Raw genomic sequence first — 25,193 nt, forward strand, 5'->3', positions numbered from 1 at the left:
TGTGTTCATTTCGTGCTGTAGCTGTCCCTCCCATAATGACAGTCGGAGTGTTCGGATCTAAATATTTGTATTTAACGACCTGCTGTATTAATTGGCTTGCTCTCCAAGTGTAATGAGCCTCTTAATTAGTGCGTTATTAAAGGAAGGTGCACGGGAAAGGTCAACTAGTCACGCCTGTGCAGTGGAGAGTCCGTGTGTGAACGACAGTCTTCAATAATAGGACGACACAGTCAGCTAATTAGGAAAGCACCCTCGCTTCACGGTTAGTTTGTCTTCTTCACAGATTTTAGAGAACCACGACAGCCCTTCTGATTTAAAAGCCTACAGCCAGGCTTTAAAAACTCACACTGTGCAGCCAAACGTTTTGCAAACGCAAGGGACTTATTGTGGGAATACAACATTTTTAAAAATACTAATGTATAAAATGAAACAAAAACATGAATTTTCATTTTATGAAATGCTGCGGCCATCCTCAGAGCTCAATATTTGAATTGCAGACTGATGCTCTCCTGTATGGAGAGGTTTTAGCTGAGCATAATGTTGTTAGGCCAGCGCCATGTGGGACGCCACATGAACGGCTACATTTCAGACAGCTCCATGTCTGAGGGGTGAAGGAAGAAAACGTGAAAATAGAGATACCCCATGTCAGCCTAGATTCCAACTGGGCATTGGAAATCCTTGAATGTTTTCAGATTTGAGCGAAAGCTAAGGTTTTGAAAACGAATGAATAAAATATAGCAGCACAAATCATCAATATTCCTCAGGTGTCGGGCTCTCTCTGCAGCCAAGGATCAACACTTCACATCTTCAGGAAAACTGTGTGATGGATGTAGGCACTGCTGTATACTGTAGGTGTGCTGTCAAGTCTTAAAATTCTGGATTTCATCAGGATTTCCTCACTTGACAAGGACAGAAATGAAAAGGGAGGCCTGAATTTTTAGGACAAATGTCTCAACGTGAAGCCTGTCAGGTGGAGCTCTTAAATTCTGTTACACAATTTTAGAGCAGTTAGAAAAATCCTTGAAAATCCTTGCTGCTCGGTTTCCAGTTACCACCTCTTAATTATTTAGAATGGCTGAGCAGATGTGTGTGTGGGAAGTATCGATGTTGTGTTTGTTTAGACACTAATTAGAACTGTTTGGACCGAGATTGTTGTATTTGTTTGAAATGGCTTAAACAGAAAAACAGACTGGATCGGTCACATTATGGCGTTAACAAGATAACTGCACAGTCCTACAAACATGCTGTTGTCCGCAAACGCCTAAAAAGTACTGAGAGGAAAGACTCAGCGTGTGTAATGAAAACATTATTAATGAACCTCCTCCAGAACTGAGCAGGTGCAGTCCAAAAGGCCAGATGAGTATTACTGCGATGACTCGGCTCGTATCAAAACAACACGTCCAGGCGGCTCCATGCTGTGCTCAACCTTTTGCCTTTTGACACCAAATAAGTGATAGCAGCTGCAGCGGGCTTAACCTGACATTTGGGGAGGTTAGCAATGAAACGGGTCAACAGTGTACACCTTTGACTGTAACTCCAGTATTTTAACAAGATGCTGTATCTACAGCAGTGTTTCATACATGCTGTATTTGTGATTATTGAATTGTTTATTCTGTGATTTAGTGGGTTGAGGACAGGTTTGTCTCATCGTAATATGTTTAAAAGTCTAAAGTTGACAACATCGGAAGACTAAACATCGAAGTTGATGTCACTTGTAAAAGCAAAGTGACACTGAGACTAAACAGTCAGAAGTCTTTAGCTTCAGTAATTTGATGTATTTCCAAATTAGAGATAATAAGTGGTTGGAGTTTCGTTCAGTTATATCCCTGCCATATGACTGGATGGTGAGAAAATGGGCGTGTGCAGAGATCTGCAGGGACTGTTTGCTTCTACAAATGGCCTCCTTCATCCGTATGCATGAAATGACTAAATGATACTCCAACTATCATCTAAAATGACATCAGTGAACCCAAACTTACTGAACTTGAACGGGAACTTGCGTGATAATCATCCAGGCGAGGTGACTCTGGTTGTTCCGACTGACCAATCAGCGGTCTTCCTCGTTTATAATTCCACCTTTTATTATCGGGTCACTGTGGTACCTCAGCAGAAGGCTTGCAGCAAATGCCTCGATACTGAGTGAAAAGGAAGAAACAAAACTAAACTGCTCTGCATTTTATTGTGGTTCCTTACCAAATAAAGAAAAGTAGACAGGTGAACTTCTTAGGTTGTGTCCTCACACAGATTTCATGTTGACCTGAAGACCGACAGGTTAGGATGATGAACTGGTTCACCTTGCATACCTGCTTTAGATCCAAATCGGTGTATTGTTGTTGGGGGTGTGACAGGGAGCAGTGAGGATAATTGCAGCAGACTTAGCCTGAGTTCAAGGTAATTGCTGCAAAAACAGGATATAATAGCCTTTTAAAGCCTTTTTTTGCCACATCTTAGAAACCACATTAGGACATTTTCTGAGGCTCGGCACCAATTAAATACTTTTTATAGGGACTGTTTCTTGAGATGGAAGTAGATTTTCATTGCAAGAATATGTGTGATGATTCACATATTGGAAAAGTGCATCCAACTTTCATTGTTTGCTATGCTGAATCACCTAAACATTCACATTTCCACTCACAGGTTTGCCTCTTTGTGTAATAGTACAGCAGGTTTTTCTGTTATCTGAGGGCTGCTGTGTACTTTGCTTTTCAAATGAATCTTTTTCAAGTTTCTGTGAGCAGTTAAGCAATTAAGGGATTAAAGGAGTGTGAGAGGGAAAAGTTGTTTGGTGAAAAGTGTTGTTTCCCAGATGGTGGAGTCAGTGGGATCAGTCAGGTTTTTGTCACCACTCTCATAAACAACACAGAGAAGAGAGTCACCATCCTGCCTAACGCTGAACTCTCTCTGACAAATACAAGCAGCGACCTGCACTCGCACACGCACAAATGTACACGCTGTGACAACAACACATAGCCACAAGGGCTCACACACACACCGAATCACACCATGCCTGGAGGGACTCAGCAGGAGGCGGCCTCTTAGTATGACCTGTAATGGATAGCACTGACACACACACACACACACACACACGCACGCAAGTTACCGAAATGTCAGCAGAAATGGAGGAACCGTGTTTGTTGTGACTTGGCTTGTTTTTTCTGCTTTGCTGCACTTCTGTTGGAACCTTGATAACACAAATGGACTGAGAATGACACTTAAAAACAAATAGCTGTGACAGAAGTGCCTGAGAAACTGAGTGTGTGTGTGTGTGTGTGCACGCGTTTCAAAGAGAGTGTTAAGTCGCTCCAAGATAAAAACAGTTTGTTCCTTTTCCAATCTGCTTGTCTGCTTTTAATCAACCTAGACAGAATTAACACTGAAAAGGAATTTCCCAGTCACTGTTTCAACTTCCATTCTGACTTTTTTTCTCTCCTCTCACAATCTCTGTGCATTCATTCATATGGTTCTTTCAAAATATAGTCTAAAAAAATACATAAACATAGCTGATAATAAGTGATCGACCCACTGTCTGTGTTTAGGCTGTATGTGCATGACCAGAGATATAAAAGACATGATCATGTATGTTTAATTTGATATCTATGTGCGTGCAACAATCTCAAACTCAGTGCTTCAGCTGACTTTACAGGGGCAATGTAAGAATTAAAGCCTTGTACATGTATTATTCACGTGACTTTATTTACTGTTATTTATACAAGCCTGTGGACAATTTCTTTAAGTTGTTTAATACTGTTGGACTGTGTATTTCTTTATGAAGGACTACGGTCAGATTTCACACAGTCCACAGGATGTGACTAATGCACATTCTCGAGTGCCTCGTCTCAGTGCCTCTCTTCACTCAGCTAACAGATAGCAGCAGTCGCTAATGTTGGTTAAGAAATGAGGTTCACTAACCAGCAAAACACAGAAGGTTCATGAAACACATTTAATTTTGTCTGTCTTATTTCTCACAATGCTCAACAATTCCTTTGAAATATAGCGTACACTGAAGGATTTATGTCTGACAAGACTATTATTTTGCTAGGCTGAATGAAGTATGTCATGTTTTGGCTCAGTTACCACCCGCTCTACTTTCCTCGTTCCTTTTTTGCCCTCTTATTCCATCTCTGACTTTAACTGTATTTCCTCTCATCCTTCCACTCCCAGTGCTCCATGCCCTCCTGTATCGTGGCCTTCCATGTGACGTGCGCCTTCGACCACGGCCTGGAGATGAGGACCATCCTGGCAGAGAACGACGAAGTGCGCTTCAAGTCCTTCTGCCTGGAGCACAGCTGCACCGCCAGCAACAGCGGTGCAACCATCAACAGCACCTCCAGTTTGGCCAGTGTGAGCAACGGCAACCACGCCACCGCCACTTCCACCACCAACGGAGCACACGGCGCAGCCAGACCTGACTGGGCCACCACCGGTGTCGGTTCTGAGCACCGGTCCGACCAGCAGCACCAACCAAACAGCAGCAGTGACCTGGAGCAGAGGTCGGTATTGTACCCGGTGTCGGTGTCGGCATCAGAGCGAGCTGAGCGGGAACAGCTGGAGAGAGAGAAGGTGAGCCAGAGGAAACAGAAGCTTCAGGAGCTGGAGGATGAGTTTTACCAGCTGGTGGACCCCAGGGAGGTGGCCGAGAACCTGGCGCTGCCCGTCCCCCAGGTACGTGAAGCTAAGGAACTGAAACACTAGCATTTGTCATATAAAATGGTAATAAATAACACTCACAGTAATAGCTACACCTCCATGTTTACCAAAATAAGTCTCCAGACAGTGAGTCAGGTATTAATGAAGTTTAAGCATAAAGCTTGACAGGGCAACACTGGCAAAACAGCTCACTGATCAGATAGGTCAGAAGAGCAACACGTTCCTGCAAACAGGCAACAAGCACGCAGATAATGTGACAGCGATGTCGTCTCACTGTCTCACACAGTTCGTTGAACCGTGAAGTTACATTTCTGTCTGCAAAGAAGAAGAAGCCAAAGCTGCTTGTGACTGGGGACACTTGTTAGGAAGTTAAACTTTGATGTGTTCATGTGCGTCATGGCGAAATGGAAGCAGCATAGACGGTTAAAAAGAAGCTGTTCAGCATGTCGTCGCTCAGAGTGCTTTAACATAACATGGACAGCTGTTTCCAGTGATTTAGTGACAAAGACAGACAGCACACGAACGCACAGAAAGACAGGAGTACACTTCCTGATCCGACATATACAACACAATATCTCTGTGTGAGGGTTTTAAAAACTTTTGCCCATGTTGACTTACAATGTTTTATGTTAATAATGAATAATGAATATGTTAATAAATATTATAATAATGACTAAAACCTTGATGAGGTCACTTTATTTGCCTGCGAGACATCATTCTGATCTTTACACAGTGTTTTGCATGCACATTCAATATTATATTATTCACGATTAACTTTGGCTTCCAGAGTTAATTAAATTTAATCAGATGTGATATTGATGAGTTGCATTTAGAGTGCCGGTTCTAGTGCGTCAAATAAAGTGCTCCCTATTCACAGGTAAACTGCCTGATAAATTACAGGCGTTTGTTGAGAATGTGCTGTAATTATCTGGTCTGTGCTTTCCAAACATGGTCGTTGCTGCAGGCTAGAGCTTTTGTTTGTTTTTTTTGCTGTAAAGGAAGGCTACACCTATAAGCAGGGACAGAAACCGTGAAGCATGTTTTAATGGAATAATGGTTCGCACTGATTACATTTGAAAAAGTGTAATAGAATCATTTTGTTTCAGATGCATGAGATCGATGTAAATGATCACCTTCAATGACCTTGAGATAAATCAGTTTGGATGTGTTGAATGAGAGGAAACCAGACAACTGCAGCGTGTTTTGTCTCCTCTTCAAGGTGGATTTCTTATACCAGTTCTGGAAGTTGAAGAGGAAGGCCAACTTTAATCGACCTCTGGTGACCTTAAAGAGGGATGAGGTGGACAACCTGGCACAGCAGGAGCAGGACGTGCTCTACAGGCGCCTCAAACTCTTCACACACCTCCGACAAGACCTGGAGAGGGTGAGTTGGATATGTGTGTGGTGTGTGTTTGTGTGTGTTTGGTATGCAGCGTGAAACTTGTTGCTTTTGTGTCAGTGCATTTGCACATGTGGGTATGTGCATGCCCAGAGCTTGATCCAGCCAGTGTTATTGATATTTAAAGGGTAATTTACATTTTTGCGAGGTAATTAAAAAGATCAGTGACAGTATCATATGAAGTTGGTTTTGGCTTTCATGAATATTAATGTTACATGAATGAATAGCCTGAAGGATGAAGGCATAATGAAATGGTTGAATGCTATAATGAGTGATTGAGTGATAGCCCAGTGTCGAAAATTAAAGTGAAAATCCACCCACCACACAGAATTGGTGTGGATTTTCCTGTGAACTGTGTTCACTCTGATAGTTTATTTACTGCATGTGAAAGCCAGTCAGCACAGAGCACTCGAGGACTTTTCGGGAGTGTTTTGGTGCTTGTGGCTCTGGGTTTGTGATAGACAGACTTCAAATTCAGTCTGAGACAACCCAGAGCACGGATTTAGCATATGGATGTCTCTTGGGATGTGAAAAATACCTCCCTAGTAGCACAGTGTGGGAGGTGCAGTGGTACCAACTAGAGATAGTTGGGACTGAATCCTCTCTTTTTATCTGAGAGACTCAAGAGAAAAAGAAGATATGGTAATGTTTGTGCAACTGCATGTAATGGAGAGGAAGCCTTTGATTTGGAGTCTGTCAGAGGGCACAAGAGGATGCTGACAAGGGACGCCATGTTTCAGCTGAGGGAGCTCAACACTGAGGTCCTCAGAATTAACAGCCTGCTCGATCTAACACCAAGTAAAAAGGTGGCTGAGCATCGAGTTTCTGTGCCAGTCATGTACTGTGCATGATGACCACCATGTTCAAGCATGGTGTATATTTCAGTATAACCTATTACACGTCATACATCCAGAACACCTAAGGCCAGAGGGCAATGACATCATGTCATCATATGTCATCATGTTATGTAGATATGTCCATCCTCTATCTATATGTACATCCTCTAGGCTTGCTGCTGTAGTGGTTGTTACCAATGTTAGATGGTGGTCTGGCATACACCAAGTACATCACTGGCCTACAGCCTCTGCGGATGTTTTCTTTTCTTTTTTATCAATACTGAGTCAGACGACGGACATGTCAGTGATAAAGTGAAGGTGTCTTCACTGTAAAGCAGTGCCTGTAGCAGAGTCACAGAAGGAGTCACATCTCACTTGCGCCATGTCAGGAGTAAGTATAATTGACTGACAAAGCGAAAAGCAAAACCACCTAACTGGAAATGTTTCAGATTTTAACCCAATGCTAAGTGGAGACCTGACAACATTCATGAGGGAAACGGAGCTGGTTGCCTCACTGAGAGGTCGGAGGTGTGCAGCCTGACACCTGCAGCTCGTCATCAGTGTTCACTGTCAACAGGTGCTGAAATCAACGGTTGTTGACACAGTTTTGATGAATGAAAGCCACAAGTGCCGAACTCAATGAAACCATTGCATTTCCTCTGATTAACCCACTTCTTAATGAAAGTTAACTTGTGTTCCATCAATTAAATGCTTTTAATGTGAAGGTACAGTAGGAAATGTTTGGTTTGCATTAGCAGTAAATTAACACGACGCTCTCCAGATGCCAAGCCTCTTTTCTTTGTCGTCAAGAGCTTATTAGTTGGTGGTAAAATTTCATCACCGTTGCAACCCTAGTCACCACCTGTTTACTTCAGGAGTTGCCACAGTCTGCGAGGTTGCAATTCCAGAAGAATTTGTTCCCTGGAAAGTTGGAGACAATAAGTCGAAGGGGTTTAGGTTTAAAGCCCACTTGTGGAGCAGCTGCTTGGGAGTTCTGGTCACCTTTGCCTATCGTGGCTTCAGATTGTGAGCAAATGTTGTGTCTGTTTTTTGCCTGTGGGCAACATAAACTTTCAAGTGAAAGAAGGAGGCCTGTTCTTCAATAAATCAATGGAAGACAGACAGGCAATGGAAGGCAAGAGAGACAATGAAGAGAAGGGTCAGGGTGGACATGAAGAAAGAGACCTCTGTGGACAAGTCTCTGTCAAGGGTGGGTAAGTTTGCTCCAAGATGTTCTGGATTTTGTTCGGCTGTCTCGGCTGATTCTTCAGTGCTGCTTGATGTCTCAGTCTTAATGCCAGACTGCAACCGTAACTTGCATGCACTACATTCTTTTTGGCTTTATGGTTTCACGGTTCCTTACTGCATGGTTACCCACCATAGCTTTTGACAGGGAAAAGTCTTGTCATCTCGGTTTTATGTATTTTATCTGCCTTGTCTGCCAACAAAAATTAGTGTTTATTAATGAACAACGTAAAGCTTTAATGCAACTCATGGCCTCTGTGTATCTAATAAATGCTTACTGCTCTCTCAGTACCTCAGCTTAAACTGTAGTAGCATAGTTTGAGGTCAGAATGCTGAAGTGTTTCCCCACTGCATTCAGTATCATAGCTCACACTTGGCAGCTGAATGCTAACCACTATGTAAATTTCCTTGCTCAGTTTTTGGGATTGGTTGCACGCATGCCTATAACCTCACTGCAGGCTCATGTTCGCAGTGCTCTGATAGTTGATTGGCATTCACTGCAGTTGGTGCTCTCAAAACCTCTTTCTGACCCTGCAATCTACCCTACAGAATCTGAATGGCAGCGGGCAGCCCACAGCCAAACACCGACTGCAACCTGAGTTTAGGGGGTTTACGGTTAATTCTGGTTTGCCAAGGACTGGCGGCTAGACGGCTGTGCTGCCTCTTATGTTTGGACAAATGCTTCATATCATCACCACAATCTAACATACATCATGTGGCATTTACTTACTTTCTGATACTAAATCTCCCAAATGTTGAAAATGTTTCCCCCACAAACCCCCCTAAAAACCAATGTGAATGTCTTTTTCTTTCAGCAGACTGTAAGATAAAACCAAATAATCTGGTGTCCTAAATACTTTTTTCCTTCAGTTCTTTGGCGTGTGATTTGATACGGTGCGGTTGGTTTTGCCTCACTATGGTTCAGCTTGGTCGATTTAATTTGGCTCACAGTAGGAGAAGGTTTTGGCAATTAGATAGCTGCATATCAACCAAATGACCCACTGCACTGCAACAAACGAAAAAGAATAACATACAACAACCCCAGAAATAATTGGACAACATATTTTAATTGCTCATTGGTTTACCTATTTAGCCCCAGCTGGTAATACCACTGGAGTGGACTTAAGGAGTTCTGATTAGGCTGACGGATCAGCGCACTTCGCCCAGCATCCCAAAGGGTTAATTTGGCTTTTAGATAACAATTTATCACCTCTTAACTCGAAAAGTGGCGTGAAAAATGATTTCCCACAAAGCATATAGTCACAAAAGTGGGTTTGAGCAGTTTACAAGTGGCTGAAAGTTCAGTACGCAACTGGGAACAAAATAATGAAACCACCCACCTTTTTACTCTGGGTGCACATGAGGTAGTGAGTCTGCATCTGATTACTTGCAATACATTTTAGTTTCTGTGATTTAAACAATGCTCCAGAGAGGCGTTTGTTTCGTATACACTTATGTAACTGTACACATACCACAGTGGTCTCCAGTGGTCAGGGTTTATTGATTGCTTCAGGCCTTGCGAACCTCCTGACCACTCAGTGTATCTGTGCACTCCATAACTCTTCTCCCTCCAGACCACCCATTATTGATGTGTGTGTTGTAGAAGTCGACCTTACCACTTCAAGTCTCTAAGGTTAACTCTGTTTATCTCATCAATAAACGGTAAAACATTTGAAGACGGTCGATAGAAAGTTAAACGTTGATCTGACTGTATGTAAAGCGCCACAGAAACAACTGTCTGTGCACCTGGTTGTTCACTGATGACAGAGATGATGAAAGTATTGCATATGTCACAATGTCAACCAATCAGATGCGATATAAAATCATGTCTTATGTATTATACTGTTAGGCTTTAATGGCTTATTTCTGCCCCTTTTATGTACAGATATAGATCCATCCAGCAAATATTAAGTGTAGGCAGTGGAACAAACCCTGTGTGGCCAACATCTCCAGTACGCTCTCCTTATTTGATTTGAAAGATCTTCTATCACTTTGGTCTTTTTTCTGTTTGTTGCAGAGCGTCCAGCTCTCTCTTCCATTATACACATGGTATCTCAAGCACTTCAGGCTGGAGTTTGTCAGGACTCACGTCTCTGTTGTGGCGCTTATTAGCCCGAAATTGACGCTACAGTTGCAGATCAAAACACGGTGACATGTGTTAATGATTGTTCCACGGGGAGACTTTGTCATCAGTGGGTGCCGACTTGAACTGAGGAAGTGACAACAAGCCGTTGCTGCTGCTTCGAATTGAGCGGCGTTCCTCTTTAACACTGCTCGAAGGTCTGACAGAGACGAGGATTGATTGTGTTTGCTGCTGGCAGGTTTCCCATGAGGACGATTGATCATGAATTGGTCAAGTATCGGTTGAGGGAGTGTTGACAGCTCACCGGTGCCAATGCTAGTAGCTGTCGATATACAAGCCATCTTTCTCTTCTTCTGTCTCCTTCACTTTCCTTCACCACTTTCATCTTCTCCTTTTTTCACTCCTGGAATCTGCAACTGTTTCTCACATTAAATGTTTATTGCTGACCCATATTTTTAACCCATATTTGCCTCTTTTTAGCATCGTGAGCCTCTTTTTTATTGTTGTTTATTTTATTCCTCGCTGGGTTCAAATGTGAGGTCTTTTCCATGGAGGTGGGTGTCTGAATTGTGTGTGTGTGTGTGCGCGCACGTCAAGTCGAGTGTGTGTATCTGTGCGCGAGAGAGTATTCCAATCATCTCTGATTTGCTGGCAAATTGAAAAATCCCCTCCATCCTTCCATCCCGTCATCCCTAGACCCCAACCCAATCAGACCCCACGACCAAACCCTCCAGCCTGCTGCTTTTGTGAATAAATGTGTGTGTGCATGTTGGTGGTGGTGATGGTGGAAGAATCCGGGGGCTAATGTTGGGGTGGATTATCCCCCTCCTCTTCCTCTTTGAAGTGCTGCCAATGGAACGAATTGCATCGTGCTGTCCCTAATGCACTGGTGAGCTTTCTCCATTTCTGTACTCCTCTCCTCTCCTGAGTGTCCCCCTCCTCCTCCTCCTCCTCCTTCTCCTCCTCCCCTTTCACCCACATCACCCATCCAATCAGCGTGCAACATGTCGAAGCAATGTGTGGCACAGTGATTGGGTAGTGTAAGTTAACTGCTAAATGTTGCTCCTTCTCCGTCTTTTTTTTTTTTTTTTCTCATTAGGCTTGTGTGGTGTTTTATAATCAGGCCAAAGATGCAGTGGAGGTGTGTGTGTGTGTGTGTGTGCGCGCGCGTGCGTGCGTGCGTGTGTGTGTGTGTGTGTGTGTGTGTGTGTGTGTGTGTGTGTGTGCTTACAGATACACAGTGATGATGCTTGACTGAGGCTGCAGAGGCTACTTATTGTGCGAAGGTTGTCACGGCAAATCCCTGCACCATTTGCCAAGATCTACCGCAGGATTGTCCCTTAATAAACGACTACATAGTTCACACAGTGGTGGATTCCCTTTATATTGGTATAAAGTAATTAATACGCCATTGAAATAGTTATTTACTCTCTCAAACTCAAGTTCCAAAATTTATTGTGAAAACTTGAAATTAAGAAGCACATAGTATCAGAAATTGTGGAGTTAAACAGAAAAATTGTGTTTATGTTCCTCGGTGTCAGGTGAGGTATTAGTCTTGAGTTTGTGTTTGCACAGGTAGCGACAAATTGATGCAGGAATGAGTCCAAAAATCTTGAAGTCACTTGGTTGCATGGTTGCACTTCTGGTTTCCTCCAGAAAAAGTAAATGGGAGGTTTGAATGTGTATGTTTGTTAAATGCCTGAAATTAAGTCTGTGGTTGAACCAAGCTTATGATTTTGTCATGTTTTGTATCCCACCTTTTGAATTAAAAAGCATCCACGTCATGCTTGATGCATGATGTAGTTTAGTTTGCTGAAGGCAAATGCATTTACACCAAAACACATTAAGATTATCTTGCTGAAAAAACGTATCACAAACTTCAAGTTCAGCTTTAAAGGGAGCGAGCGGGATGCTAACTTCAGAGTTTGCCAACAAAAGTAACACATCTCCGTAGCGCTCTATAGCTATGTCTATTCTGCATGTCCTCCCTACCGGCTGGCCTAACAATCACTGGCCGGATTTTGGAGGAGGTTGAGGTCTGAAGCATGGGGTCATGATTTTAGCTGGATAAGTGTGCAAAGGTTTAGGCAAGCAGAGAGCGAGCTGGAGCTAGGTGATAATGGGTTACTCTCAGAGACGAGGAAGAGTGCAGGGTGGAGGCTCAGGCTCTGGAGGCACAGAGGGGAAGGAGCAGGACTGGACTTTACAGTTTAAGTAAAGGGCTAAACACTGTAGGAGAGGTGCTGAAGCCTGGAGAGAAGGGTGGATGAATCAGACGGGGGAAATGCCAGGTCTCGGGCCGGGACAGGAGACAGGGGAGAGCTGGGGCTGTCGGAGGGAAAGCAGGTGTGAAAGAATCCCTTTTTCTTAGTCATTTCCTCTTGTATGTTTTCACATCTATAACCACTTGAGTCGAACAATTGCAGTTAGTCTTTTCCCTCCCGTCAGTACATCGGTGCTCCAGCCAAGGCTGGCAAAGTGTCCGATGGCACGGTGCCGTTCTGAGCCCTGCCCTCTGCTCTCTTTCACTCTCTCACGGTAAAGACTTGGCAGCACACTCGGCCCAGCAGGTCAGCAGCAGTCCCACACCCAGGAGGCCCTCAGAGCAGAGCAGAACAGTACACTTATGAAACAGTCCACTTAAGAAGAGGGAGGGCAAGGGAAACTTTTGATTGTGAGTCGCTAACATATGTTTTATATATCTTCTTTCACAACAGAGAGTGTAGAAGTAGGGTAAGGGAAGTGAAATGGTATGTGATTAGAATGAGGGGTATTAATGGGAAAGTGTAAGAAAGGAAAACTTGAGGCCTGAGAGTGAAAAAGTAGGGATTTTGAGGGGGAGAAATGTGGCTTGTAGAGAGCCAAACCTCAACAGAAGGCACCAGTGGCAGCACGTTGAACCCCTAGCTGCAGGTTTGGAAGCATCAGGGTTGTTTAGGAGTGATATCTGTCAGGTAGACGCTGTTGGTACACTCCGTGCCGAGGTGAGGGGGAGGGAAGCCCGTCAGCTAGTTTTCCTTGGCTACAGGTTACAGTTTCACAGTTTGTTTTCTTTCCACAGCCTCCCCCCTAGTGCTCCATTCTGTTTGAAAAGAGTGAAGAGGAAGTTTTGAAGCAAAGTGAAGAATGAGGGGAAATATATGAATATACACAAGCTTGAGACCAGAAGTTGCATTCACAGTTGCAATGAAAATCCAGGCAGGGAAAAGTTAAGAAGAAGAATTTTCCACATCTGAAGAACAAAAAAAAGTTACTTGGCAGATGAGGCTCACTTGTGTGTCTATTATCTCAAGTCTGCCAGCATCTATGGATATCCTACAATTTTTGAGGCCTGTGTTGACTCACATCCACAACTCGTAAATGCCAAGATCCACATAACCCACGAACGAAGTCGTCCAACGTCTCCAATTTCTTGTGTTTTATTAGTTTTATAGCAGAAGTTTGTAGTTGGAAGAACCACAAAAAAAAAATCTTGGACTCTTGTCCTGAATTTTATTTCTTTACTTAACTCATGTCTTTTCTGTACGATCATCCAAGGAACGCATTATTGGATGAGTCATTTTCGTTTTTTTAGGACGCTGACCTTTTTTATTTGACTAATTCTTTATTTGTAATGAATCCTTTGCAATCCCAGCCCTTTCTTGTGATTTAGAAATAAGTCTCACTCTTTACAACTAGTACAAACAGTGTGAAGGCTTTTAGTACATTTATTATGCTGCAGACAATTGATGAGGGAAACTTTGATTTGTGCTGGGACACAAATGACATGCAGAAACGATAAAGAGACAAATCACTGATGTTTTTATAAATGCTTTCTTGATCTCATAATCTACAACCTAATGCCTCAACATCATCTCCTGATCTCCTCAATCAAAATACTTTAAACTTTTCTTTCGTCTTAAAAGCATCAGACTCACTTAAAGTTACTTATTCCAGGTACAGTAGAGGCAGTAATATCCTGATTTAAAGCTTGAAAGTTGCTCCAAAGACACTGGATCCTATGCAACATATTTTCCCCGTCAGGTAAATGTCACATCCCTCTGAACTCTGCACTTCCAGTTCGTTACCTAGGCCTTCTGGTATGTCCAAGATATTTTGAAAAATTCCTCCAGAGCCACAGAAGACATTATAAAGCTATTTTTGCTGGCTTTATAGCTCTTATAAACTGAATTTGACGTGTAAAATTGGTGGTACGCCTCAAATTTGAGGCAAACTTGCAAAAATGACCTCAAACGTTACAGTGTTAACCTGATTGCGACTGACTCTGGAAAAGAGCCTCATCTTCTGGAATTACAACTACAGCTGGAATTGTGTGCATGTTTAGAATTTGTTGTGTTGCAAATCATACTCTTTGTGGCAATACTTTTCAAATGCGCAATGCACGGCGGGGATGCAGGCAGCAAATTCTGATGAAGGCAACACAAACAAACATGGAGTACAGGGAGGGTGGCACAATACAAGAGAATGAAAACGCAGTTATTGACATTGCAACAATATTGTGGTGAGGACTGCTGGTACTTGCAGAAAATACATAATTAGATTTTTGAGAAATAATCATCAGTAATGTGGTTATAATGAACAAACCGGTAAAGGCAAGTATTAGAACAAGCAGAAAAGTCTGTTAAGTTCATAAAATGACTTCACTTTACTGTAATGCAGCTTGTAAAACCAGAAAAAGAGCACAGTTATGCCATATCATGATATAACGATATTGACCAGCCCTAGTTGCCGTATTCTCATTAAACTCTCGTAAAGGAGTGTGTGCATTTAGTTTGTCAAATATGTATTTCAAAATGTGTTGTGTTGTGATGTATATTAATACCTGGATATGAAAGGACTGACATCAGGATATGAGGTTGTGGGCATATTGCACAGCACCATGTGTACTGTACATCTTTTCTCTTCCGCCTGCAGCCTCTCCCGAACTTTATTGCTCTTTTCATAACCAGCACGTTCAGTTCAGCTAAAGAAAAGAGAGCAGACAACAAAGAGAGAAGGTTGCAGGTGGTGAGAGATATGTCATTTGATTGTCTTAGACGTAACCTCCCGCACCGTCCCGACCCCTCGTTCGGCACCCTCACCCGTGTGCATCGTACACCCACCCAGCCGCTCATCTGGCATAAAACCATCTCTCGTGTTATGCAACGTCAGGTAGGGTCAGGGAGAGGACAGAGACATGGAAAGAGCGGCACCGACTCTGGTGCTGTGCCCGTTATAAGATCCCTTTTTCTTTCTCTCTTTCAAACACACATGCACACACACATACACAGTGAATTTCAACTTACATGCTTCACTACCACTTACATGTACACACAAGGCCACGCACGCACACACAGAATAATTCATCACCCACATGCGTACCGACAGAGGCATGCATGGCTTGCACACACACACTCCTACTCCTACACCCTTACACACACATAACTGCCAGCGGAGGGGGGGGGGGGGTTCTAGCTGCGGGCCAGACGGGCCGAGTCATGCAGCAGACAGACCCACCCTGTTGGATCAACGTCAACCTGGCTCTGCACACACAACTCTGCTCCAAACCTAATAATGGCTTGCTACACACAACCCCTTCTTATTCCTCCTCCTCTTCATCTTCTTCTTCTTTTTCTTCTTCTTCTTCTTCTTCTTCTTCTTCTTCTTCTTCTTCTTCTTCTTCGTCTTCTTCTTCTTCTTCTTCTTCTTCTTCTTCTTCTTCTTCTTCTTCTTCTTCTTCTTCTTCTTCTTCTTCTTCTTAGGCAGCTGTCCTTTTGAAGATGCTTCAAGGTACTGAGAGAGATCCAAGACAAGGGCCCTCTCTGTCCACCAGCAACCATTCCTGTTCAATCTCAACATCGACAGCCACTTTAAGTGTTTTACCAGCCAACCAGGTCTCATTTGTAGATTTAGGAAGGGAGCTGGAAATCGCGGCTGGCTCGCTCCCAAAGTGACCGGTGGAGTAACGTAGACTCCTGAGGGAAGCAGTCTGGTTCTCGCTGTAGTTTATGAGCTCTGTGCTGCAGGATTTTTTTGGCCTGTGTTCTTGCTTGCTGATGGGTTCTCCAGAGAGGCTTCCCATACATCAAAAAACTTTTAAAACGACTTGGATTTGGACACATAGTTTTTTGAGTATTGATCTAACACGACACGTCACTTAATGTGTCTGAGCTCATTCACATGGGACCAAATGCATCCTAAGTGTACTAATCCAGGGGGATTTATCAGCACATTTGATATCGTGAGGTGTGTTTTAAATCAAACAAATTTGGGTAAAAGAAACAAACAAAAAGAAAAACATGAAGACTGCTTTCTCTTTCTCAAATATGTCCATACAGGTGGGAAATTATTTTTATAACTGTAGCTTTTCTTAGTAACATCTCATCTGGTGGAAGCTTCCCCAACCACCAAGCTCAGGAGATACTGTTGTAATATTATCATGTTTAGTTATTAATCTTCATGGCTATAGATAATAGCGTAGCGTAATAGCGTAGATTGAGCCACTTGTCTTTGCAACAGTGGCAGCAACAAGAGTACCACTTGAAAACACAAGGGGGGAAAAGTTGTCTTACGCAACTTTTAGTTTAAACATTTTGTTGAATTTTGAGCAGCTTTGTCTAAATCAGTTTTTTGCAGTACCATAAATTTATCACAGTTTTTACCATCACTCTTGGCAAAGCCATATTTGTGTTTTAAAGCACATAAGATGCTGAACAAAGCATGTATTCATAATATATATAACCAGACACTGTAGGGACTATGAAAAAGCCAAATTGATTTACATTTATTCTTTAATGCTAAAGACTGACCAGAAAGAGTAAAACACTTCAATAATTCATTAATTATGATAAAAAGAAAATTAAAAACAGCAAACACACATTCCCCTTGATTCTTGAGTTTGGCATTTTTGTCTAAGGTGTAAAAGCTCACTAACTACTAAGTAGTCTCAACAGATAAATAAACCAGAATCTTCAAATAAATTTTAAAACAATATAAATGTGATAGCACTTCTTTCCTCTGGAATCTGACTGCATCACTCTGTGTGAGCTGAGGGCAAGAACAGGCTTCACACCTTCAGGTCGCCTCGAGCTCCATTCACTCTGCTAGAAACCGCCTGTTGAGATCCTCTGCTGTTTAAAATGCTGCATGCTAAGCCTGACTTTGTTACACAGCCCTCAGGCTTCAAAGCTTACAGAGAGCTACTCCTTTGGCCCTCGTCTTTGATAAGACTCTGCCACAAGGTCACGAAGCTGCCTCCCGGGGTACGAGGAGAGATCAGAAACACTTAATTACGCAGACTTCAATGAAAGTACATGTATTTTGGTTATACTGGTGGAGGAAGAGATATTCAACTGAGAGTTTCACATGGCATTCTACCATGTGAGGTGCAAGACATGGTACATCATGAAATTTCAAACACATTGAGATTCAACCAGGTTTGTTCTGCTAAAACCAGAACTCTTCATGAAAGAACTTACTTGAGGGATACAAGTGAATCAATATTGAATCGACTCTTCTAGTTGACAGACTGCTCTAAGCCCTTTAAGTCAGACGTCACATTCTCCCATTCATACACATGTTCGTATTAGGCTTGGGCCAGTATGAGATATTATCAAATATTTTCGATATTTGAGGTCATTTACAATATGTTTCACAATATAAAATATCTAACAGCTGTTGCAGCATCTTTGGGTTTTTATTTTGAAAAGGACACAATGAACGTTGATGACTGACGAGGTGGGAGTGAGACTGGGCTGGCGCAGGTTATTACAGGTTCATTTGCCTGACGTAGCGGCAACATACAGACTTGTTCCTAAGAAGACAGCAGCTCAGCAGTTTGGCAGTATGTAAGTGAGAGAATATGACGAGCCAAGGGATTTGAATGAGTCTTTGCTGAAAGACAATAATATTGTTTTTGAAGATATTTTGGTGTGATAATACCCTTCAGCCATACAGTGATGCGGCAGAGACTCTTTTGCAAGTTGCCGACCTGCTCGTCAGATGCAATTTAGCGCTTCCTTTTCAAAGTGCCCCAGGATATTTCCATGCTCAACCATTCACACAAACACACTGAAGGAATGGCCATCAGGAGCAATTACGGTTGGGTTTCTTGCCCAAGTATAATTTGATGGGCAGCAGAGGGAACCGGGGATCAAACCACTGACCTTCTGGTTACTGGATGACCTGCTCTAGTTCTTATAGTTGCGATTTTGACTGCCTATAGCAATTAAGTCTTCATCTTTTGCAGTGTGTGTTTCTTGCCATAATTAGATGAGCAGCCACATAGATCCACTGTTGGAGGCATCCACGTATTGCTGGAATATACATTATATCATCAACCCTTGATGAACAAAGCAACTTCTGTGCTTCCGTGTCCTTTTTTTACTTTTATTTGTAGAGTCAGAGTGATTTTTCCGCGACATTTCCCGCCGGGCTGCTCCAACCCTTTGGTCAATCATTTCCAGTCAGAGCGACAAGCCAGGCCATGCAGCCTTTTATCCCAGTTAAGTGGTGTAGTAGTCTAGATTCAATTGTGCACCTCGACGGCTGCTGTTTAGACTGCTGGATAGTGGCGATAATGACTCTCTTGAGTGACTTCAACTCACTACTCACTTTCTATCACTCTGCCTCTAACCGCTTTTTATCTTCTGTACTTTCTTCTTTGTTGGTGTCTTTGTCCTGACCCTTTTCTATGTTTGCTGCATTCAGGTTTTTCATACATCCATCACATTTATCGCAGATATTTTCTTCCTTTCCTTCCGTCCCTTCACACTTTTGATCAGGGATAGACTAATTCAAGGCCGTTATTCAGCATCTTTCTGATTATCTGTAACAGTGTATTTTGTGTCTGTTTGCTGACAAAGTAAGTTCATTTAAATATGTTCGCATTTAAATCGAAAACATTTTAAAATTAAACAAAATGAACAACAGAATGTGAAGAAATCCAAATTTTAACATTATGATGATCTATATGATATGATGTGTTGATCTATGTGATGCAGAGATATCTGTAGAATTTAGCTCCTGTGCCAGTGGTGTAAACACCAGCACTCATCTGGTGCTCTGATCTCCCAGTATGGACCACTAGATGCATGGCTAAACGAGCTAAATAGCTAATGGCAGCTACAGTTAGCAGCAGTTAGCTGTTACTCTGGTGGTATGCTTACCCCTGTTTGCTTTCAATAACTGAATTCAACAGGCGGCCAAGGCTTACAATGTGCTACTTCAGTTCTGGAGTTAACTCAAATAGTGCTTTGTAGAACTTCAATTAAATCTCACATATGTTAATATTTAAGGCTACCACAATTGGTGTGACAATTGGTTCCTGTGGTGGTCTAAGCTTTTTGGGAAATAAGACTTGTTATTCTCAAGCTTTAGTTTCTCCTCTGACTGAAGCATGTGAGCAGTGTGGATGATTTGCAGGTGGCCAAGTTTTTTTTTTCATTCCTACTTAGAATGCAGCTTCGTCTCTCCGTGTGTCGTCACCTCTCTGTCGTCTCACTCACTGACCCGCCCACAACACTATCTGACTGTTTACATGTCACAAGCAATAGCCTATCTCCACTGAATGATACATGTATGAATCTGTAAAGTAACTACTAACTAAATTCATCAAATAAATGTAAAAGAGAGGAAATACTCAAGTAAATTATCTAAAACTTTTCCTCAAGTATCGTTCACCGTGCAGTAAACTGACAAGAGATTTGTCTTTTTACTGCAGATGTCTGTTATTGGTCTCATGATTACAAAGAATTGGTGCTGGCCCAGAATAAATCATCTCGGTCAATCCCTACTTTTTATTCTTATCTCACTCGTGGCCTCATTTTCTTCAATTTCATCATCCTCTCTCTTTCCATCTGCATCTTTATTTTCATTAGTAAAAAGAATTTACTCCTCCTCTTCCTCCTCCTCTCTTTTTCTTTCTCCTTCACCTCCATCTATCTATTTCTCCCTCACTCTATCACCCCTCCTCCCCTCTCCCTCTTTCTCTCTCTGGATTTCCTCACCATCCCGCTGCCCCTCTGATATGAGCTCTGTTGGATGAAATAAATATGAGGAGGAAGAGGGATAAATATTTATAGCTGCTCCGGCTGTATAATTTTGCGTGTCAGTGTGTTGTTGCACTGTGTGTGTGCGTACGTACATGTAAGGTGTGTGTGTGTGTGTGTGTGTGTGACTGGTGTATGCTTTCAGACCCTTGGCCAGTGCAGGTGCCAGAGCTGCTACAGGGATAAATAATTCACTGAAAGTTAAACCTTAAATTCACATCACTTTGATAAGACAATAAGAACACACACACACACACACACGCACACACACACACACACACACACACCACCTGGCACTGAGCATATGTTCGCTAACACATGTCGGGATAAATGCATGAAAGGGCACAACCCTGCGCACATCATGTTGTACAGTAATCATGCATGAAAACACACACTTGCGTAAACATGTATGCATGAAATTGAATGCAGACATTGGCACATACTGATAAGCTTACATGCAACCATAACACACAACAGCAGTCATAAATGCACATGCACACAGGCCTAGCTTAATGTCCATATACTGAACCTAGACACTGATGCACACACTTCAATGCTGCACCGATTATGTATATCACTACTATATGTGACTTACATTATGTGTGCCTCCATGTTTTCAGGTTACCATTCAAGTCTATTTCTGACCGTGTGAATGCATGAAGGTGAGTGTGCGTTTGTACACTGGCGAGTCAACCATCTCCATGCTCACAACAAACTCACACTCCTACAGGCTCACTAGCCGAGCTACACACAGATAGGGGCGCGTCAATAAGTAATGAGAGCGATATGAGGGCCCCCCCCCGTTGACCCAAGCCTTTAATATTTTACATTAGGGGCTCTCAGACAGCACCAGCCGACACGCTGTTGCAACTCAACCGTAAAATCTCACTTCGTAGGACTCGACCACGGCAAGCGCCGCCCTCTGAGGGCCAATTTAATAACATCCTCTGAGAGGCTGTCAATGGAGTCAACTCAAATAGCGCTAACTTTTTTTAAATCCTACATATGTAAGATTAAAAGCTACCATGCATGGTAGAAGTCTTAAGCCTTTTGGGATATAGGACTTGTTATTCTCAAGCTTTAGGTTTTTATTTTACTTAAGCATGTGAGCGGTATGGATGCTTTGTGGAGTATGTTAGCATTTCGTTTTATGCATATTGACCTCTTGTGATGTCGGCTAGTAAAAAATTGGTGATCTGTCTGCTTGGACTGCTTGGTGTTTTCTTTTTTTATTTAATCAGATTTTTTTGATGGGTTACATGCATCCACACATGAAAGTTGATCAGTATAAACACATTGTTGGATTTTCAATGTCACCTTCATGCCGGTTGGATGAAGCTACTTTGACCACGAAACATTTCTGGATTTCTGGAGCATTCTTGTAAACAACTGATGAACAACTGTAGCTGGGGACGTGTTTTTAAAGTGTAAAACAGCGGAATTAAAAACATGAAATGGCTCCATACAGCTCGTCCAGCATTATCCGAGTCACCAGAAGCCCCAAGATACCAAGTTGATGTGGAAATACATTATTTACACCCTTTTTAAGCTGAAATGACCAATCCATCCAAAATGTTTTTGATTAATTACTGACTTCTAATTTTTAGGTCAACTGATCCTTTAAGCATCTTGCTAAAGAGTACTTCAGTAATGAGGGAGGGGCAAGTGCTGCTGTTTCACTTCTGCTATGAATTATTCAGTTCAGAGACAGTTAGCCAGCTAGTTACACTCAGGAGGAGAGAAAATGTATAACAAAGGTACGGTTAAAAAGAAACGACCCACAGAAAAAAAAAACAGCTGAAGGATGAATATGTATTGTTTGCTTGCTTGCACACAGTCCATCTCTCTGCTAAAAATTCACACTCTCTGACTTCCACCACAGCGATTAATAAGTGCAATATAATTTCTGAATAACAAGAGAATGTTTTGAAGTGTCTAACCACTCGTCTTCAAATCCGAAAGTGTTTTTTAACTTCACGGACGACAGAGAAGCTGAGAAAATTTAGCAGAAAGTTTTGGTGCTTCTGCTTAGTATGGATCAACTCAGCAGGAGGCCAATCAGGTTTGGTTTGGATTGTATTGACTTACATTCAGAGAAAGTTAGATTTCCACTGGAGCAGAGGAACCCAAAAGCTTTTGTCTCTTAAATGTACCTGCCAGACATATTGATTTATTTATCGAAGTCTTGCTGCTATTTTACACTTGATGTGTGTGTATTTTTGTCTTCTACCTGGCACACAGATACCACTGCCCACACACAGCTGGTAGTGAAAGTAACATTTCCGATAAGGACAGGAGAAGAACAAAATGTATCAGACTTGGACATTGAGTCTGTTTCCACTTGGCCTTTTCTGCTGTATATTTCTTGATAAAACTTCTAATAATAGTCTAATATTTTATTTGTTTCAGGCATGGAATCAACCACACATAACCACGTTAGATCTTATAGCCAGAGGCAGACTTATTTTTCCTACACATCAAAACCGAGATGCTATAAACAAACTTATCTTAATAACCAGCACATATTTTCTGTATACCACTTCTGTGTCCAGTTTAAATATTAAAAACCTAAATTACATTGGCAGCATGCTTCAGTGATGTTATCATGGCAGCTTCAGGCACATTTTAGTGGTTTTGTGGACAGTTTTATGACCTGCAATGTAAACAGTCTCCTGAACCAGGCATTTATTGGAGACAGGTGTTTATTTGCTGGGACATGAAGTTCTTTAAAGCTGCAAGAGCGCGATTTTATAAGACAGTTTATGGTATTTACATAAAGAGTGTTTTTCTCAGGGTGTCATCGTAGTTGGCTGAGGATGACGGATTAGAATCACACAGTGTGCAACAGATCAGAACAGATTTTTAGTTTCAGTCGAAATGGAGGCACAAAATAAGACGTTTGTTTCCATTGACCTAGTTCTGCATGTTTGCGTTGTTTCTAGTGCAACCGTGTCCTCATTTATGTGTTTAAAAGAAGATGAAAGAGAGCGATAAGACCGCTCCACCTCCCCGAAGGTCTGAAAGTGTCCTCCAGTGACTCAGCAATGAACTGAAACCAAGGACTAGGGAAAAAAACTCATCTCAAACAAACTGAAGTGTGGTTGTCGCTGCTTTGCGCGAAGTGAATCTGCTTCTATGGTTAACACCAACAGACCCAGACAGGTGCTGCCCTGGTGTCACTCAGTCAGCAAACCTGTTGCAAACTGCCAGCCTTGCTCGACGTTTTGTTTGGTTCTGTTCTCAGATTTATTAAGTGTGACTGCAGAGGTGTGTGTTTGAGGTCATTTACAATGAGCTGGGGTCGAGCGTCTGGGCTCGGTAACACAGTCAGAAGATGCGTATTTAAGGAGGCAGTTAAGGAGGTTGTTGAAGATACTTTTATTACAGTTAGAGGAAACTTGAAACTTTCCTATGAGTTGTTGCGGGGGCATGTGGCACTACCACATAACGTCATCACATCAGTAATTAAAATATATATTGTCATCACAGTTTTAAGGTTAGGAAAGTTATGGTAACAGCTGTTTGGCAACTCAGTTATTGAGTCAGTTCATGCTTTTCGCATCACATCCTGAAACTAAAGATAACGACACAGTCATCACCCACTGCCCACCATGACATCTCTATGCCTGGTGGACACGAAAACCACTCTGATCACACAGAGTACTTCACAACCAAAGGCAGATGTTCCATTTCACTGTTGGGAGGACAGTAAAGAGAGAGATTTCTGAACAGGATAACTGAAAGGTTGTTAACTTTAGGGTTGTATCTGCATGTTAAAGGCGTGTCTGCTAAGAACAAATACTGTGGCCGTGACGCACAGGATTCAACTTTGAGGCAATGGACACACAAGACAGTTTGCTTATGAGTGTAAATGTTTTTTTTATACTTATGAATGGCAAAGATAAATAAAAATGTCAGTCACGTTTTGTTTTGTTAACTTTTGCAAAGTATCTCTTTACCAGCGGTCAGCCACCAACAGCCACACTTGTACCTATGCTAATGTTTGTTCAGCTGCAGGTTTGTATAGTGGACTGAACCACTTGTGAGGTACACGAAGGTAAAAAAAACCTAAAAACACTTTGTTTGGCATCTATAATGAGTACAATGGTTTTCAATGCATATTATTATATTATTGCAAGAATTGGCCAGCCATCAAATTCATCAGAATCAAAACTGAGAATTGAGAATTTTATGTCACAGCTATAATTGTAGTTTGAACATGCTCAAATTGACAGAGAGCACGAGGAGGATTTTAGATCTAGTCTTAAAATACATAATACATAGCCACACTTTGGTTTTATTATCAGCTATCACCTGCTTAACTTGCTGTTGTGGTCAGGGCAGACCGAGTGTACAGTATCCACCCTGCTCTCTTTCAGCAGGGCAGCCTGTCCTCAGCCTGTAAATCCAGTACAATAAATTGAAACTAATTGGGAGGTTTCAAAGATTACAGTCAGCTGGGCCCACCCTGTTAGCTCCCAAAATCCATCACTTTCCTAACTGAGTTTCACTTTAAAGCTCAGAGCGCAATTTCGCTGACCTTCTCACATGCTGTAATTTTGTCCCAGGCAGCCTCTCAAACCATTATGGAATAAAGCTTCCCTGCTGAGCACCCTGTAGCATCTGCAAACACATTCCTCAGACCTCCACTTACCCCTGGCTAGCTGGCCAATAAAACATAGCCAATTAGGCTTTACTCCTTGCTGTGAAGCCCTTCTCCTGCTGCTGAGTATGATTTGAGTCTGAATTACTTCCTCCCTGACTTCCCCTCCTCTGAGGAGGTGAATGGAGAGGAACCTCTCTGCCTTACCTGCCAAATAGTGTGAAACTAATCCAGTGGTGGCACCACCTCATAACCCTAAACCATTTAGTACATACAATACTAGTTTTGAAGTGTCTGTTGTTCATTTATTTACAGTACAAGAGACTGGCTGTCTTTCTGTCCTTCCTGCATC

General features: G+C 42.2%; 1 protein-coding gene across 3 annotated transcripts in view; it reads left to right on the top strand.

The window, feature by feature from the left end:
- The window catches only part of jade2 (jade family PHD finger 2), a 187,133-nt gene that overhangs the window by 109,515 nt on the left and 52,425 nt on the right, over window positions 1-25,193 (top strand). For all 3 annotated transcript variants that reach the window (XR_005078508.1, XM_037119163.1, XM_037119164.1), the window contains exons 9-10: window positions 4,162-4,662; window positions 5,867-6,031. Coding sequence is in view for 2 of the 3 variants with exons in the window: in XM_037119163.1 (XP_036975058.1) it covers window positions 4,162-4,662; window positions 5,867-6,031 (666 nt within the window). In the remaining variant the exon portion in view is untranslated. The remainder of the gene's footprint in view (window positions 1-4,161; window positions 4,663-5,866; window positions 6,032-25,193) is intronic.

Source organism: Acanthopagrus latus, chromosome 13 (genome assembly GCF_904848185.1).
Source record: "Acanthopagrus latus isolate v.2019 chromosome 13, fAcaLat1.1, whole genome shotgun sequence".
In the NCBI taxonomy this organism is placed as follows: Eukaryota; Metazoa; Chordata; class Actinopteri; order Spariformes; family Sparidae; genus Acanthopagrus; species Acanthopagrus latus.